Raw genomic sequence first — 18,192 nt, 5'->3', positions numbered from 1 at the left:
TTTATCAGTGTCAAGATAAGAAAAAATAAAAAAATTTAATTTGTAGTTATGCAAGGAAGCTTTTTGACGCTAAGAAATCTAAATGTGTATAACTTCATGGATCCGCCACAGGGCAGGTGCTCAGAAGATAGGTGTTGAACGAATGACACTTGGTTGTCAATTTAACTTTTCTCTTGGGGTCATAGTCTCTTGAAGACAAACTAAACAGATGAACTTTAAAAACTACTAAATCAAAACAAATATTTCCTTTGTAAATATTCTTTTTTAAGCAGAAGACAACTGACCTCAGTCATAAGTTACCACAAAGTGTCAACACAGCAAACCAAGGAGGAAACATTTGGTACCTCAGTTGGTACAACACTCAGTCTTGAGGATGGAGTGGGAGAAAAGTGAGAATAGTGTGATGCCAGGCTTCAATTATACCACATGGAACTTTAATAGTTTATCACAAAACATACATTTGTATAACCACCACACAGGTTAAGAAAGAGAACACTGGCCGGGCGCGGTGGCTCAAGCCTGTAATCCCAGCACTTTGGGAGGCCGAGACGGGTGGATCACGAGGTCAGGCGATCGAGACCATCCTGGCTAACACGGTGAAACCCCGTCTCTACTAAGAAATATAAAAAACTAGCCGGGCGAGGTGGCGGGCGCCTGTAGTCCCAGCTACTCGGGAGGCTGAGGCCGGAGAATGGCGTGAACCCGGAAGGCAGAGCTTGCAGTGAGCTGAGATCCGGCCACTGCACTCCAGCCTGGGCTACAGAGCGAGACTCCGTCTCAGAAAAAAAAAAAAAAAAAAAGAAAGAAAGAGAACACTACCAGCATACCAGAAGCCTCCATATATCCTCTACCCAATCATTATACCTTTCTTCTTCCACAATGGTAACTACTATCCTGGCTTATGGGGTAGTAATTTCCTTGCTTTCAACTTGGAGTCATAAACACTATAGCTTTTTTTTTTTTTTTTTTTTTTTTGAGACAGAGTCTTACTTGGTCACCCAGGCTGGAGTGCAGTGGTACAAACTTGGCTCACTGCAACCTCTACCTCCCAGGTTCAAGTGATTCACCTGCCTCAGCCTCCAGAGTAGCTGGGATTACAGGTGTGTGCTACCACACCCAGCTAATTTTTTATATTTTTAGTAGAGATAGGGTTTCACTATGTCGGCCAGGCTGGTCTCAAACTTCTGGCCTCAAGTGATCTGCCTGTCTCAGCCTCCCAAATGCTGGGATTACAGATGTGAGCCACCTTACCCAGCCTACAGTTTAGTTTTGAGTTTTTAAAAAACTTAATATAAATGGAATCATATAGTAGGTATTATTTCATATCTGGCTTTTTTGTGTAGCATTATGTGAGATTTATCAATATTATATGTAACTGTAATTGGTTCATTTTCATTGTTATACAGTATTTCACTGTGCGATTATACTATGGTTTAGTTACACATTTCAACTATTGGGCATCTGGTTGCTTCCAGTCTCCCACATATTTTCATCTATGCTATATTAGCCTTGATAAAGAAAGGATTTATTTATTTATTTTTTTTTTTGAGACAGGGTCTTGGTTCTGTCACCCAGGCTGGAGTGCAGTGTGATGATCATGCTCACTGCACCCTCAACCTCTGGGCTCAAGTGATCCTCCCACCTCAGCCTCCTGAGTAGCTGGGACTATAGGCACATGCCATGCCTGGCTAATTTTTAAAATTTTTTTGTAGATACAGGGTCTCGCTTTGTTGCCCAGGCTGGTCTCAAACTGCTGGCTTTAACCGATCTTCCTGCCTCTGCCTCCCAAAATGCTGTGATTACAGTAGTAAGCCACTGTGCCCAGTCACAAAAAGTAAATTTTTTCCCCCTTTGTAAAGTTCCCATTTTGTCAAGGGTCAAAGAGAACAACTGATGTCCTTCCAAGTTTGGCAGCAGTGGCTGAAGGCTGTCTGTACTTTTAATTAAATTTTATTTGTCCAGAGTAGCTAGGGGAGTGCTTCACTGCCCACGTTTCCTTCAAGGGTTCTTCTAAAGGTGCCTGCTGCTATTGTTCCTGCTGCTGGCAGGCAGAACAACCCATTACATAGGCCAGGATGCCTTGGATGATAGTGGGGGTGGGGAAAGAAGCATGTTTCATGTGTGTTTTCTAGTCAGAATATGACTAAAAATAGGCTCCTCTCCTCTGCATGGGAGTTATTTTTTGAAACGAAGTCTCGCTCTGTCACCCAGGCTAGAGTACAGTGGCGTGATCTCGGCACACTGCAACCTCTGCCTCCTGGGTTCAAGAGATTCTCCTGCCTCAGCCTCCCAAGTAGCTGGGATTACAGGTACGTGCCACCACACCTGGTTAATTTCTGTAGTTTTAGTAGAGACGGGGTTTCGCCATGTTGGCGGGGCTGGTCTCAAACTCCTGACCTCAGCTGATCCACCCGCCTTGGCCTCCCAAAGTGCTGGGATCACAGGCATGGGCCACTGTGCCCGGCCAGTTATATCTCTTAACATGCCACTTTCTTTGCTTAGAAAGTTCCTTCCCCACTTTCTCCTTATCCTTTGGATTTTGGCTTAGCAGTCACATTTTTTTGGGATGCCTTCTCTGATCCTGCAAGAAAGGATTTGAAGACCCTCTTAAGTACTCTCATAGCATTCTATGCTTATTCCAATTAAACTATTTTAAGTGCATCATTAATAGCCTGTTTACACTCTTATCTCCAAGGGAGTAGACTATGTCTTATTTTACACTGTATCCTCAGAAGTTAGTACGGTGCTTGGCATAATCACTCAGGCAGCAAATATTCACTCATGCAGCAAATATTCACTGAGCCTCCACTTGCTCAGGCACTATTCAGAACACTAAGAATATATCAGTGAATGCAACTGATAAAGATTTCACTGTTCTTGTGGAGCTTACATTCACTTTAGTGGGGAAGACACACAATCAACATAATAAACAATATGTTAAAAGCTTTATGTAAAAAAAGAGGAAAGAGTGAAGCAGGTTAACAAGGACTGAGAATGCCGTGGTAGGAGTATCTAGCAAGTTGTAGTACAGAGTAGTTAGAATATGCTTCATTGAGAAGATGAAAGTGGAGCTAAGATTTGAAACAGGTGACGGATTTAGTCATGGGATGTTTGGGGACAGAGTGTTCAGGCAGAGTAAACAGTCAGAATGAAGATCACAATGCATGTATAACCCTGCTGTGGAGGGGCTGGCATTGCAGAATCAAGTAGAGAAAGGAGAAGACTAGGAAACAGTATCAGAAAGGTGACGAGGTGGAGGACACATCATATAGGGCCTAGTAAAGTCATTTTAAGAACTATGAATGGGGCCAGGTGGAGCACTCTGGGAGGCCGAGGTGGGGGGATTGCTTGAGGCCAGGAGTTCAAGACCAGCCTGGACAATATAGTGAGAGTCTATCACCACAAAAAATAAATTAGCTGGGCATGGTGGTGCATACTTGTAGTGCTAGCTACTTGGGAGGCTGAGGTGAGAGGTTCTCTTGAGCCCAGGAGTTCAAGGTTACAATCAGCTATGATCTACCACTGTACTCCAGTCTGGGCAACAGAGTGAGACCCTGTCTCTTTACAAAACAAAACAATACAAAACCAAACCGAACCAAAATTCAAGAGTAACATGTTCTCATATACTTTAAAAGGATCCAGGACAGGCTGGTAGCAATAAATAAAAAAGTGGGCATATTTTAAATCTACTTTAGAGGTGGAGTCAATAGTGTATGCTGATGGACTATATACTGGGTATGAGTGAGAGGAATCAAGGATGACTCTAGGGGTTTTGCCCTGAGCAATTATAAGAATAAGAATTGTCTTCAATGGAGATCATGATGTTGTGGGGAGAGTAGGTCTGGCAAGGGGAGTGGAAAAGGATCAACCATTCAGTTCTGGACTTTCTAGGTTTAAGTTGTTTATCAGATATCCACATGGATATGTCAGTTAGGCACGTGGATATACAGAGACTATGAGAAGTCTGGGTTGGAGATACAAATCTGGGAATTCTCAGCATATAGGTAGTATTTAAAACCAAAGGAATTGATGAGAGCACTAGGGAGTCAATGTAGATAAAGAAAGCAAAAAGAATGAAGGACTGAGTCCCAGAAGGAAAGGAGGGAGAAATTTTGTAAAAGAAATTAAGAAAGAATAACTAGTAATGTGGAAGGAAAACCAAGGAAGTGTGGGGTTCAAAAACCAGAGTAAACAAAATTTATCAAAGGAAACAAGTAATCAGTTATGTCAAAAGCTGATTTATCAAGTAAAATGAGAGCTAAGTAATAGTTAACATAGTAGAAGTCATAGGTGGTTTTGATGAGAATAGTTTTGTTATGTGTAGGGGTGAGGGGAGAAGGCCTGACTACAGGGAAATTAAAAGAGAATGGAAGAATGAGGCCAGACACTGTGGCTCACACCTGCAATCCCAGCACTTTGGGAAGCTGAGGTGGGCGGATCACCTGAGGTCAGGAGTGTGAGACCAGCCTGGCCAACATGGTGAAACCCCGTCTCTACTAAAAATACAAAATTTAGCCAGGCATAGTGGCAGGTGCCTGTAATCCCAGCTACCTGGGGAGGCTGAGGCTTGAGAATTGCTTGAAACCAGGAGGCGGAGGTTGCAGTAAGCTGAGATCACGCCACTGCACTTCAGCCTGGGCAACAGAGGTAGACTCCATCTCAAAAACAAAAAACAACACAACAACAACAACAAAAGAATGGAAGAATGAGAGGTGAATACTGGGGACAGCAAGATAATAGTTTCGCTGCAAAGGGGAACACAGAAATATGGCAGCAGCTGGCAAGAGTAGTGAGATTTATAAATTGTTTTTTAAAGATGAGGGAACTAGTGTTTATATACTGAAGAATAATACAGGAAGAGAGTGAAAAATTGTTACCGCAGGACATAAAAGAGAACTGTCAAAGTGACATTATGAAGTAGGCAAAAGGGGACAGGATCTCGTGCATGAGTAGAAGCACTGACTTTAAATAAGAATATAGCACTTAATTAGGATCTTAATAATATTTGCTGAAAGAACAAAATCTTTGGCTACTAAAACAACAGAAAGTGGCAAGTATAAACAGTAAATACTAACTTTGCTATAACAGATGATACAGGAATTCAGAAGTACATCTGTTAGAAAACTTTTCCTATTTCTTTTGCCCTTATTCCTTTGCTGCAAACTACTATTCATTATTCACTTTAGCTCTCCTCTTTGACTAATAAAAAATATCCAAGTTTATTTCTCTTCAAATATGGATCATCAAAAGATAAAAGCTCTAGGTTAAGGGAAGACAATATAGAACCAACTTACCATTTTCATCTACTGCAAGCACACTTGCTCCTTTTCCCAAAAGTTCCTGAACCACCATTGTTAGCCCATTTCGGGCAGCAACATGCAGAGGTCTAGGGGAAAAAACATGATACATGTACACACACACACCTGGCTGCCAAAGAGCATTTTTGTCAACTTGTGAAGACCAAGAGGTACAAACTTGAGGCACCTAGTCCTAATAACAAAGATGGGGGTAGGGAGAGCAGAACCTCTATGCAATGCACTGTCACACCTTGTCAACGTGTAGCTCAACATCAAGCTCAGCCATAGGTCCCATCGACAGTCCCTACCTTCACCCAATCCTTTTGTTACTTTTCTTCTCAGACTCAATGTTTAAAATAATTTTACCATTGAAATTGCATTCCTCCATTGTTAAGGAATGAGGCTGGTAAAGACATAGACTATATATTAAAAACTGTAAACTGCAGTAGCATAAATTCTAATAGGTTTTGAAAACAGCTTACAAGCATCATGACTAATTTTTGGACTTTCAAGGGATCTGACTAATCCCAGAATGGGCAACAATATTCTAAGATTTTTATCTTTACTAAACCTCAAAATGGAATAGTAAAGGACAATGAGAGACACTGATGTAAGATTTCTGTCAGTCAATCTGGAGGTTGGCTGCTCACATTATTAAAAAGTCTGATTCTTTCAGAAACTTTATTTGCTTACAGACACACATAAAGCTTCTTACCTCATTTATTGTTAGTTTCAAGTAACATATTATTAGTTCATTTCCATAAAATATACAAAATAGTACTACTTTCCTTCAGAAAATTAGGTAGGTGGATTAAGAACAAAATACATTATTGTCAATGTTGTAATGAAGTTTCAGTTCAAAAGCATTTTAAATAATATGCCTTTTAGTTGTGATCATTTTAGAAATGAGTTTCGACAGTTGTAAACTATTAAAATTGCTTCTATGACTAATGAAACCTATTCCAACAGTCATATGTTTAAAAAAATCCATTTATCATTTTTATAATTATAGGTCACAAAGTTTATACTAGATACTGACAGTACTCACGTTTGCAAGGCTGCGTTGGTTGCATTGATGAGGTTTCTATCTGTTATCTTTTCCAGTATTAACAAGGCACTAGTTTCATGACCCTACAAAAATTGTGGCAGATAAGTTATAAAACCTTGGGTACCATTCAAGGTACATTTATACCCAACAATCTGCAACCCTAGTTCATATAATATGTACAACACCATTCATATGCCATGAACTTTTCTGGCTAATATCTTAATATTTGCCCAAACACATCTTGGGAGTGAGGGTAGGAGAAGAGGACAAAATTAAGATTAAGGAAAGAGGATAATTATACTTAGGCTTGTGTTCCAAAACTTATTTGGCTTACTGGACACTTTGATACGCCATGGTGCCTTATAAGTCAATAATTTTGTTCAAGAAATCTAATACCAGTGATCATTAGAGAGGTTTGGTCCGAGTTCTGTTCATTTTAGTGAAGTCAAAAAACTTTTAATGCCACTGTTAACAATGAAAACATGTTCTTAAAATGTATACATACCTTGCTACAAGCCAAATGGAGGGCAGTATTTTTACTGTTATCTTGTAAAGTCAGTTCTGCACTAGCACTGCTAACCAGCATCTCTGGGAGGAAAAAGTGCATCAATTCTTATGTTTATGAACATGTTTCTTAGATTACCAATAACTCACTGTAGAGAAACGAAGATACAAAGCAAAACAGTCCCTCTCACAAAAACTTAAGTACAAGAAAAATATTGTAATATATAACATATATACTGTATCTTCATAATTGTATGAGACAATTATATTGTTGTATAAGTCACACACTCTAACAATGGCAATTAACATTTATTTTGTGACTGTGCACTAAATTTTAAATACTGTTTTATATGCTCTGGATTTATAGTAATTTATTTAAACCTCACAACAACCCACCAAGTAGATACTGTTATTTTTCTCATTTTGTAAATGAGAAAACTGAGGGAGGCATCAGGTCATTTAGCTGGAAGATCTAGGACTCATATTGAGGCAATCCAACTCCAGAGTCAGTGTTCTTCACCACTATGTTATAGGGCCATCGTAAAGTAGACTCCTCAATCAGTAAGGGCAAACTAAAACATTGTATCCCTAAATGAAAATGTGGATTGCAAACAGGTAAAAGGTTTTAAGTCTTAGGAGTGGTAAGATAACTAGCTGAAGTCAGAAGTCTTGGGATCTAAGTTATAAATAAGTGATACACATACTTAGGAAAATACAATTTTAAAGTTTATTTACCAACTGTATTTGTTTGTCCATTTTCTGCAGCCATCATAAGAGGTGTTTTCCCTGTAGAGTCCACAGAATTGACTTGAGCATTATGGCTCAGCAGCAGCTGTAAACACTCTACATGGTCTGTGAAGGCAGCTGCATGGAGAGGAGTTCTGTGATAAAGAAAAATGGAAACGTATGACTAAATTTGAATGTTATATATGCTGGAAAAATATTCTTTAATTTGTGACATGCAGTTTTTAAGGGTTTACATATTAGGCTATAAAAGCACTGCCTGTATACAAACAAATAGGCTCAATGGAGCTCACTAATTCCTCCCATAGAAATTTGTACTTTCAATAATATAGAAGGCCTTAATTAAACTAGAACTAGTATGAAGTAAAGATTAATTACAAAATTGCTAAAATAACATTACATCATTAAAGGAAATTTTGAAAGAAATAAATCCTGACCTGAATACCACCACCTCTTACAACTGCTGGACTTTCTTCTAGCCTTTATTCCTATTTAGAAAACTTTTAACTTTGTTAACAATTATCTTTGGGAAACAAACAACTTCTAAAGAAAGGGGAAAAATTTACATTTTAAAATAGTTTAAAGGAGGAAAATTTCCTAAAATCTATAAATAGAAAAACCGTTTATAATGTAAAAATAATTGAGATCTTATAACAATTTATACTTGCAAATAAAAAAATCAACTTTTAAATAATAATGGGTTTTCTGTAAATTCTCTCACACCAGGCCAGTAGTTAAAATTTATTTCTTATTGAAAATAAAACTTTTTTGGGGGCTAGGGCAGAGACAGGATCTCACTTTGTCATCCAGGCTGGAATGCAATAGTGCAATCACAGCTCACTGCTGCCTCAAACTCCTGGGCTCAAGTGATCCTCCTGCCTCAGCCTCCTGAATAGCTGGGATCACAGGCATGCATCATCATGTCTTTTTTTTTTTTTTTGGGTGGAGATGCAGGTCTTAGTATGTTGACCAGGCTGGTCTTAAACTCCTGGCTTCAAGTTATCCTCCCACCTCGGCCTCCCAGATTGTTAGGATTATAGGCATGAGCCACTGTGCCTGGCTAAAACTATTTAATACATAGTTGAATTCCTACCTTCCTTTTGAATCTGTGGCGTTCACAATGCTGGCACCTAATGTATCAATTAACATCTCAGCAGCACCTTCGTTGTCATTTATCCTGTGTAAGGTAACATGGTGATCATTCTCACAGCAATGGTGTATTTCTTAAAACACTCAAACCAAGTCTGATTCATTCTGGCTTTACTTACACAGCACAATGCAATGGACTAAAAGCATTTCCTTCCGTTTTCTGGAAAACTTCCTGTTCTAAAAGCAGTTCTACACATGTCTCGTGACCTAAATAGGTGTAAAGAACCAGATATTAAAATTCAAAGGAGATACTGGCAAAAATCACAGATAAACATAAATGTTTAAAGGAAAAATGTAAAAGTCTCTCCCCCATCCCATCTCCCAGTTCCCCTCTCTGGAATATAACCACTGGTAGCTGTTAAACCACCAGTAGTTCCAGAAAATTTCTAGGCATATACAACTGCATGCGCATACATACATACAGTTGGCTCTCTGTATCCATGGGTTCTGCATCCATCAATTCAACCAAACCCAAATTAAAAATACTTGGGGGGAAAAAAAAACAGAGCAGACTTTTTTTTCTTGTCATATACCCTAAATATAGCATAGCAATTATTTACACACCATTTACATTACATTGGCTATTATAAGTAATCCAGAGATGACTTAAAGTATAGCAGAGAATGTGCACAGGTTATATGCAAATACTATCCCATTTTCTATAAGGGACTTGAGCACCTGTTGGTTTTGGTATTCATAAGGGGTCCTGGAAACCAATCCTCAACAGCAAATGAGAGATGACTGTGCTATTTATTTTTTTTAATGGCAATGGGATGTTTAATTCCGCAACTTGCTTTTTACTTAGTATTAACTACACATATCCTTCCATAATAGCATATATAGAAGTATTATTATTATTTTAGACGGAGTCTCGCTCTTTCATCCAGTCTGGAGCGCAGGGGCGCGATCTCGGCTCACTGCAACCTCTGCCTCCCAGCTTCAAGTGATTCTCCTGTCACAGCCTCCTGAGTAGCTGGGACTACAGGCGCCCACCACCATGCCCAGCTAACGTTTTTTGTATTTTTAGTAGAGACGGGGTTTCACCATGTTGGTCAGGCTGATCTCGAACTCCTGACCTCAGGTGATCCACCCGCCTCCATCTCCCAAAGTGCCTGGATTACAGGCGTGAGCCACCGTGCCCGGCTAAAATCTTATTCTTTAGTGTTCTGAAGAGCTTCACAGTATCCAAGTGTATGATAAATTATTTAATCTAATTATGGATTTTAAAGTGATTGTTAGTTTAAAAAAATTCTTCATGTTATTATCAACAATGCTGTAATGAAACATTCTGGCATTTTTAAATTTTACTAAAACAATTTTTTGAGACAGGGTCCTGCTCCGTTGCCCAAGTTGAAGTGCAGTGGCATGATCATGGCTCACTGCAGCCTCAACCTCCTGGGCTCAAGTGATCCTCCCACCTCAGCCTCCTGAGTGGCTAAGACAACAGGTGCAAGGCTACCACATCTGGCTAATTTTTTGATATTTTGTAGAGATGAAGTTTTGCCATGCTACTTAGGCTGGTCTTGAATCCCTGAGCTCAAGTGATTTGCCTGCCTCAGCCTCCTAAAATGCTGGGATTACAGGCATGAGCCACCATGCCCAACATTTTGTTTTTATTTTAGGAAGTATTTTTGTAGGACAATTTCCTACCAAAGTGATATTGCTGTGGTAAAGGACAAGTATCCAGTCCTTGGTATTCTTGGAGGATGGGGTCCAGGACTCCTCACTGACAGCAAAAATCCATAGTCCCTTATACAGTTCCCTTGTACAAAATCGTTTATTTGTGTATAACCTATGCACATCTTCTCATATACTTTAAGTCATCTCTAGATTACTTACAACTTAATTCCATGTAAATGCTATATAAATAGTTGTTATACTGTATTGTTTAGGGAATAATGACAAAAAAATCTGTACATGTTCAGCCTAACTATATTTCTGATCGACATTCAGCTGAATTCACGGATGGCGAACCCATGGATATGGAGGGCTGACTGTACTGATTATTGATCAATATCTGCTCCATAGTTTTTAACAGTAACTTGAAAAACAGAAAAATCCAAACTTCAAATTTTCTAACCCTAATTCCAGAGCCAGGGTTTTAATTTAATACCCTAATTACTACAACTAAAATGTTGCTTACTTCATGAGTTATTTGGGATCTACTTTAGGAATAAATTAGATTCTTATGTGGCCTCTTTATATATTTTCATGGTTTAATATTTACCTACCAAAGTCTTGTTATATTTTCCTTTCTTTTTAAATTACTCAAACTTAATCAGCTTAAACTTTATCCTATAATTGTGGAAAAGTAATTTTCAGAAAAACCTGTAATTGTGTTCCATCTTTCGTCAGTTCTTTTCTCTAATCTAGTAGTTTTCAAGCGGATTTTGCCCATCAGGAGATATTGTGCGTGGCAATGCCTACAGACAGTTTTGTTTATCACAACTGAAGGTGGGACAGTGCAACTGGCATTTAGTGGGTAAAAACCAATGATGCTGCTAAACATCTTGCAATGCACTGGAGAGTCCCTTGCAACAATCATCTGGCCCAAAACGTCACAGTGCTGAGGTTGAGAAACTGCTTTAATTCCATTGTGCTGAATGTTAACTCATTACTAAGATACAGCAATGGAAAGTTGTCCATTGTTGACTTAAGAGCCTCCCATTCTCCAGGTATATGGGTGCTTAAGGTGTGGCCTGGGGAAAACCCTGGGGTGATGCAAAAAAGATGTGAATAAAAACACAGATGAGAACCCAACTATTCTCTTAAATTAGCTATAAAGAGATGTACTACTCTTCTCACTAAAAAGAAAATACTTTTGGAAAATAGTTTTCATAAAAAAGATTATGTTAACATGTAATAGACATTATTTTTAAATAAATCAATAAGTATTTAAAATTTCCCAGTTCCAATTTCTAATACAGTCAGTATCAATCCATAGTTGCTGAGACCAAAGGGTTTGAGAACCACTCACTCTCTGAGTACAGACTGAGAAAAGGGAACAGTGGGTCCCCTTGGTCACCTCCAGAAATCATTACTGGGTGATATTAAGCAGACAATCTCATAACTTTCTATCATCATTTATGAAAGACAGATAGGATGGTAAACTGGGTCCTCCTGAGTTTCAGAGGCTATTCTGAGGATGTTCAGAGCTTCATAAAAATGAACACATTTTTTAAAGGAATAAATAAGTATTCTTAAGTTCTGTGACTGAATGACTATACAAACTGAAATTGTGAACTTTTAGTATCTACAGCCAGTTTTTTCTAAAACTTGGCCATCATTTCAATTTTGAGAGAAAGGTTGTTTTCTGTTCTGTTGGAGTGCTTCCAATTTTCTTTACAGCTGTACAATAATTACTAAAGTAAAACCATTTTACATATTCTACTTTCAGGATGCCAAATTATAAAATGGGATTTTGGCTATAAATATGGTATTAATTTTAGACTGTCTATATAGTCGCTTACTGCATATAGCCAACACACATTTAATTCCTTCCAGCTCAAATTCAGCATCACCACAATTTTGCCACAGGCTGAAAATCAGACACATTTGTTATGATCTTTAAATGGCAACCACGCATGCAGTTCTTGCAAAATTCTGTCTCTTGTACAAAACGTGCTTAGAGTCTAAATTTAGTAGTGATAGAGTAGGAACTCACTTTAGGGAAACTGTTATACATATAGATCTGATAAGAAACATTGTAATAGAAAGCAACTCTCCAAAGGACAGTTACAGCCGTACATTTACAACTAAATGCTCTTCCTGAGGAAAAATACCTCACTGTGATTTTTCCAATGGTTCATCTTCAGGGATATATTTTTTAAAAAACCAAGAAATAAGTCTTTGCTTCTAAACAGTTTTATCTCACTGACTTTTTTACAGAAACACAACTCACATTTGTATATATTTTCCCACTATATTAGTTATTTTGGGTTTTCCTTATACTTGTAAAATGTCAAGTCACATTACAGAAACAAATCAAGTATCAATGCAAAATACTTCTTTGTACTAGTATGAGTACTAGTCTCTGGCCACTTCACTACACTCATTTCTACCTGCCTTAGCGAGTAGAAATGGGAAAAAGAGAAGTTAAACCCCAAAGGTTTTATAGTTTCAAAACTGTTTTGTTCAAGGATTTAAGGTAGTAAAAAACAAAGAGACTAAACTAAGCTTGTTGAATGAGCAATATATTTAACTATTCAAGTTTTTATGATACTATCAGTACTCAGCTGAAGGATAACCAACAGTAATCATAGGACAAACCTCAAGAACCCAACATGTTCTCACAGCAAAAGAATGCAACTCCCAACTATGGCATAAGGACTAATATGAAAATCAAAATATTGTATCTCAGAAATACTTGTGAAAACATTTAATGAAGCTATAATTTTACAAGATTCAGCTTTTTCCTCTTTTGCTTTAACTTGATAACTTTGTCAAAACAGCTCCCAGTGAAAGAACTATGAAACAGCGTATTACAGAAAGATAGCAAATCTCAACTTCCTGGTAAGGCAGTCTGATTTTACAACAGACATTATACTTATTTATTTTAGTAAGTGGATATTTATATAAAGAGGCAATTTATATTTTCTCTTCACTTTGAGGGAAGGTTATCAGAATTGTGAACTACAGCTTTGTAGATCTGCTGTCATAATTAACATTAATCTTGAAGCTACATTGAAATTGAAAACAAATTTTAAAAACCTCTAATTTCTCTGCTAAAGCCTGAAGCTTGAACTTTGACAACACTGATGCTTGCACTATATATAATGTACCTGAGTTTTCTAAGATGATCAAATCTATTGCCCTGCACAAGGAAAAAAAATCTCAACATACTTCATTACATAAATTATTTTAATTAGTGGCATTTCATAAGCCAAACTGCATTTTTAACATCGATACCTTCAAAGTAGCTTTATGCTTCCCTAAGTGACCTTTTGTGAGTCTACCTATAAATGCAATGACTATGACTGTGAGCCTGTAGGAGGCCAAAGAAAATCTTTTCTAACCATGTAGCAGAGTTTCTAATTCTCAGACCTGCTAGGGATTTATTCCTTTAAAACACTGAGCATGGATATTAGTGGTAATATATGAATGTTATCTTGCAGTGTGCTCAGAAAACATACATAGATTTCAGTTTAGAATGTGATACATTTCACTGTTTCTCCTACTTTTGGTCATTTTTCCCCTAATACGATTTTATTTAGAAAGTAAAAGAACATGGCTAGGTGCGATGGCTCATGCCTGTAATCCTAGCACTTGGGGAGTCCGATGTGGGAGGATTGCTTAAGCCCAGTTGTTTGAGACCAGCCTGGGCAACATAGTGGGACTCTAAAAAGAAAAAAAGTAAAAGAACACAATCAAAATACAAGCACACTATATAAAAGCAATGGAAACATTGTAAAAACCTCCTAAAAATGTTAAATATTTGTTGAAATAAAGATCTAAGAAAAACTTCAGGCTACATGGTGGCTCATGCCTGTAATCCCAACACTTTGGGAGGCTGAGGTGAGAGGATTACTTGAGGCCAGGAGTTCAGAACCAGCCTGGGCAACACAGCAAGACCCTACCAAAACGAAAAACGAAAAAAAAAAAAAAAAAAAAAAGAAAAGAAAAGAAAAGAAAAACCTCAAAAATACTTCATGGCTTATCTCAGAACATCTTTGACAACTAATGTCTTGGCTTTAGCATGACAAAGGACAGGAGTGAGCCTACACAGTAATTATTATTAGTAAGTGAGCCTACATAGATTATTCCCAAGGTTTTTGCTAATTTTAAACTTAAAATTTGCCTTATAAATATGTCATTTTCATTAATATCTGAATATATTATACTTATCTCTGTTCAGCACAGAATGATATGCATTTGTGTTTGTATACTTAACCATTGTAGCAAGCCCAGTGAAGTGCCGTATATCCATGATTGTCTGCTATGGCTGGATTTGCATCCATAGATGCTGCTGACTGCAAAAGGGCTCCGAGAACACCAATGTGTCCACAGGCAGCAGACAGGTGTATAGGCGTCCGGCCCCTGCTATCCCGAAGTAAGCACTTAGCACCATGTTGAAGTAATGCATCTACACATTCTTCATGGCCTGTAACTGCCTGAAAGAAAATAATTTACAGGTAGTCAAACATATTATGCTAAACATTACATGCCAATTTCAGCTAATTAAAAACTTTAAAGACCATACTCCAATATCCTTCCATTAATTAAAGCCACTTACCATTTTAGGAGTAATTCTGTATTTTTATTGGAAGTGGTTTAAAAATTCAGTTAAAGCAACAACTCTGTTAAAATGCAAATAGTATGAAAACAGGAAGAGAGAAACTTGGTATTCAGTGAAAATAACGATATTTCAAAGATGAAAAAAGATTAAGGTGTATAAGAAAATAAGTGAGATAATGGAAAGTCAAATTGACATTAATTCTACTCAAAGTTTTAGAGTTTTAAAATTTTGTTCTAACATTGTTCTCTAGATTAAATTGTACTTTGTAATTGTTCAAAATTAGCATTTAAAAACTAAGATACTGAAAGAAATGGTAAAGACTATTTGACAAACATTTAATGAAGAGAAAATAAACATAACCTAGTTCAGTTCTAGGTAATATGAAGTTATAAAGGCTTTTTGAAAGGAAAGAGCATATTTCTGCTTACCCCTCTATGCAACGCTGTCCTTCCCCACTTATCTTTGGCATCTACATTTGCTCCTTTGTTCAGCAGTGAGTAAACACAGTCTGTGTGCCCGTTGAGAACAGATAGCATCAGAGGCGTCCTGAGCAACAACAGGAATAGGTTCAGTGCTATCACTTAAGACTGTACTCTGGTTTTCGAAATACGCCCTTCTGCGATGCAACAATTATTTATCGAAACTTACTGTCCATTTCCATCTTGAATATCTACTGCATTCTGTGGCTCTGCATTTCCTATTAATAGCCGTAAGCATTCTGAATGACCATTTGTTGCTGTAAAGTGAAATTTAAACATTTCAGTAATTACATACAATGATAAAATAGAAAATGTCCATCTTAGAGCACATCTTCCAGAATTTAATTTTGGGATAGTTTCACTGAATTTAATATGCAAGAACGAAAACTATAGGTACAAAGAAGGTTTCTACGGCCTTTGATTGTTAAAGCTGAACAAATATGAATTCCTCACTGTAAAACATGACAGGCAGACTGCCCACCCAGCACCCATCCCCTATCATCTGCCTTTAAAAGAATGCTCATTTTATTTAGCTGTCTGGCAGTGTGGTCAGGAAGAGTGCCCTGCCTCCAGCAAAGGGATGATACCATGATACCAGCAAAGGGATGATACCAAGTTAATCACAACAACCCCATTCTCCTCTGACAGCGATCAGTTTTAAGGTGAGCAGCACAGGGACGAGGTCTGACTACTGAGATGCTGATAAGTCTAGAGGCTGCTGGGAAACACTTTTATCTCTGATAATGAAAAGCCCCCATTCCTTTCTGATTTTAGATGCAATCCTTAAAAGTAGCAGCAATGATTCCTGCAACATGAATGCAAATGTAAGAGAATAACAGAATTTAATCCAGAGCTCTGACAACCAATCCTGGAACTGAATCTGTCTTTGGATATTGCCTTTTTTTTTTTTTTTGGAGACAGAATCTCGCTCTGTCGCCCAGGCTGGAGTGCAGTGGTGCGATCTTGGCTCACTGCAACCTCTGCCTCCTGAGTTCAAGCAATTGTCTGCCTCAGCCTCCTGAGTAGCTGGGATTACAGGTGCCCGCCACCACACCTGGCGAATTTTTTTGTATTTTTAGGAAAGATGACGTTTCACCATCTTGGCCAGGCTGGTCTTGAACTCCTGACCTCATGATCCACTCACCTCGGCCTCCCAATGTGCTGGAATTACAGGTGTGAGCCACCATGCCCAGCTTGCCTTTGGACATTGTATGTGAGAGACTAAACCCCTTAAGCTATTTTCAGTAGGGTACTCTGTTATTTCCGGCTGAAATAATTTCAAATGATATATATATAGTACAAGAAAAGTTATACATCTAAAGAATGCATGTGTTAAGTCCAAATGCATAAAATGGGCAAGGGTACAACAAGTAGAAGTAGTCCAAAGAAAAGAGCTTTTGAAGTAAGTTAAATCCTCTGCAAAATTCAGGTCCTGTTCATATATATAAAGTCTGAAGTTTAAATAAATACATTAGAAAAATGTATCATGCATATGATACAGAAAAGAACATCTATCGCTATTTCTTCTAATTAAAAGATGACAAAACTAGCAAAAACAAGTTAAGTGCCGAATATTCTACAGTACGCTCCGACAGTTATATTAAATACTAATAGTTATTAAACTTGTGGCTTAAACCACCTCTCCCACCCTAGTCCAATTTGTATGCTGCACTCTGCCAGCAGCTCTCACAGCTTAGCAACAAAAAACAGCGTCATAACACCTGGGGATGTTCAAGAAGATCTTGTTTGGCCCATCATTTTTCAAATCAGTTCTTTCACACTCAGTGCACAGTAGCTATTGATGAATGTTTGTGTCATCTAAATTCAATACCCAAACACCAAGCACAGCATCACTGTGGGAAAGAACTGGTAAACCTCCAGAAAAAAACCCTCAGTGTTCTTTTCATGGCTTATAGACGCTCTCTAAAGATCTCCAAATTTGAAAGGCATCTACAGATACAAGGCTTGCATTTATTGAATAGGTAGGCACTAACAGTAACCTGTGGTTCTTTTTGTGGGTAGGATTTATGCTGAACTATATGGCATTGGTTAACTACTTCTAAGGGACTGGCTAATGTCTCAGTTCAGTATTTACCTATTAAGAGTGCAACCACTCCATGCAAGCTTTCAATTAGTTCTGCATATGATCTGCAATTATGATATAATTTTTCTAGTGGTAGATTAATATTTTAAAAATGTACTTATTTTTCACAGATCTCATCCAGTGTACAAAATTTATTTTTATTTTATATATTTTTTATTATACTTTAAGTTCTAGGGTACATGTGCACAATATGCAGGTTTGTTACATATGTATACATGTGCCATGTTGGTGTGCTGCACCCATTAACTCGTCATTTACATTAGGTATATCTCCTAATGCTATCCCTCCCCCTACCCCCTCCCCACAATAGGACCCGGTGTGTGATGCTCCCCTTCCTGCGTCCAAGTGATCTCATTGTTCAGTTCCCCCCATGAGTGAGAACACGCGGTATTTGGTTTTCTGTTCTTGTGATAGTTTGCTGAGAATGATGATTTCCAGCTGCATCCATGTCCCTACAAAGGACGCGAACTCATCCTTTTTTATGGCTGCATAGTATTCCATGGTGTATATGTGCCACATTTTATTTTATATTTTAGGAACAGGGTTTCATCATGTTGCCTACAGTGCAATCAAACTGAGCTCAAGTGACCCTCTTGCCTCAGCCTCCCAAGTTAGGTGGGGAATACAGGCAT

At 38.0% G+C, this 18,192-nt stretch overlaps 1 protein-coding gene across 18 annotated transcripts in view; it reads right to left on the bottom strand.

Annotated features, from left to right (window-relative positions):
- Window positions 1-18,192, bottom strand: part of LOC105490410 (ankyrin repeat domain 28) — a 190,659-nt gene that overhangs the window by 3,702 nt on the left and 168,765 nt on the right. For 16 of the 18 annotated variants that reach the window (XR_011619668.1, XR_003020022.2, XM_011755990.3 and 13 more), the window contains 9 exons: window positions 15,626-15,713; window positions 15,406-15,523; window positions 14,633-14,852; window positions 8,862-8,949; window positions 8,687-8,770; window positions 7,585-7,730; window positions 6,851-6,933; window positions 6,346-6,428; window positions 5,295-5,386 (listed from right to left, as the gene is read on the bottom strand). Coding sequence is in view for 16 of the 18 variants with exons in the window: in XM_011755990.3 (XP_011754292.1) it covers window positions 5,295-5,386; window positions 6,346-6,428; window positions 6,851-6,933; window positions 7,585-7,730; window positions 8,687-8,770; window positions 8,862-8,949; window positions 14,633-14,852; window positions 15,406-15,523; window positions 15,626-15,713 (1,002 nt within the window). In the remaining 2 variants the exon portion in view is untranslated. Of the gene's footprint in view, window positions 1-2,344; window positions 2,582-5,294; window positions 5,387-6,345; window positions 6,429-6,850; window positions 6,999-7,584; window positions 7,731-8,686; window positions 8,771-8,861; window positions 8,950-14,632; window positions 14,853-15,405; window positions 15,524-15,625; window positions 15,714-18,192 lie in introns of those variants that run through there. The other 2 variants (XM_071090866.1, XM_071090870.1) reach the window with 2 other exon arrangements.

Source organism: Macaca nemestrina, chromosome 2, assembly GCF_043159975.1.
Source record: "Macaca nemestrina isolate mMacNem1 chromosome 2, mMacNem.hap1, whole genome shotgun sequence".
Taxonomy (NCBI): domain Eukaryota; kingdom Metazoa; phylum Chordata; class Mammalia; order Primates; family Cercopithecidae; genus Macaca; species Macaca nemestrina.
The sequence above is the reverse complement of the archived record's forward strand: the minus strand, read 5'-3'. Positions and strand labels throughout refer to the sequence as shown.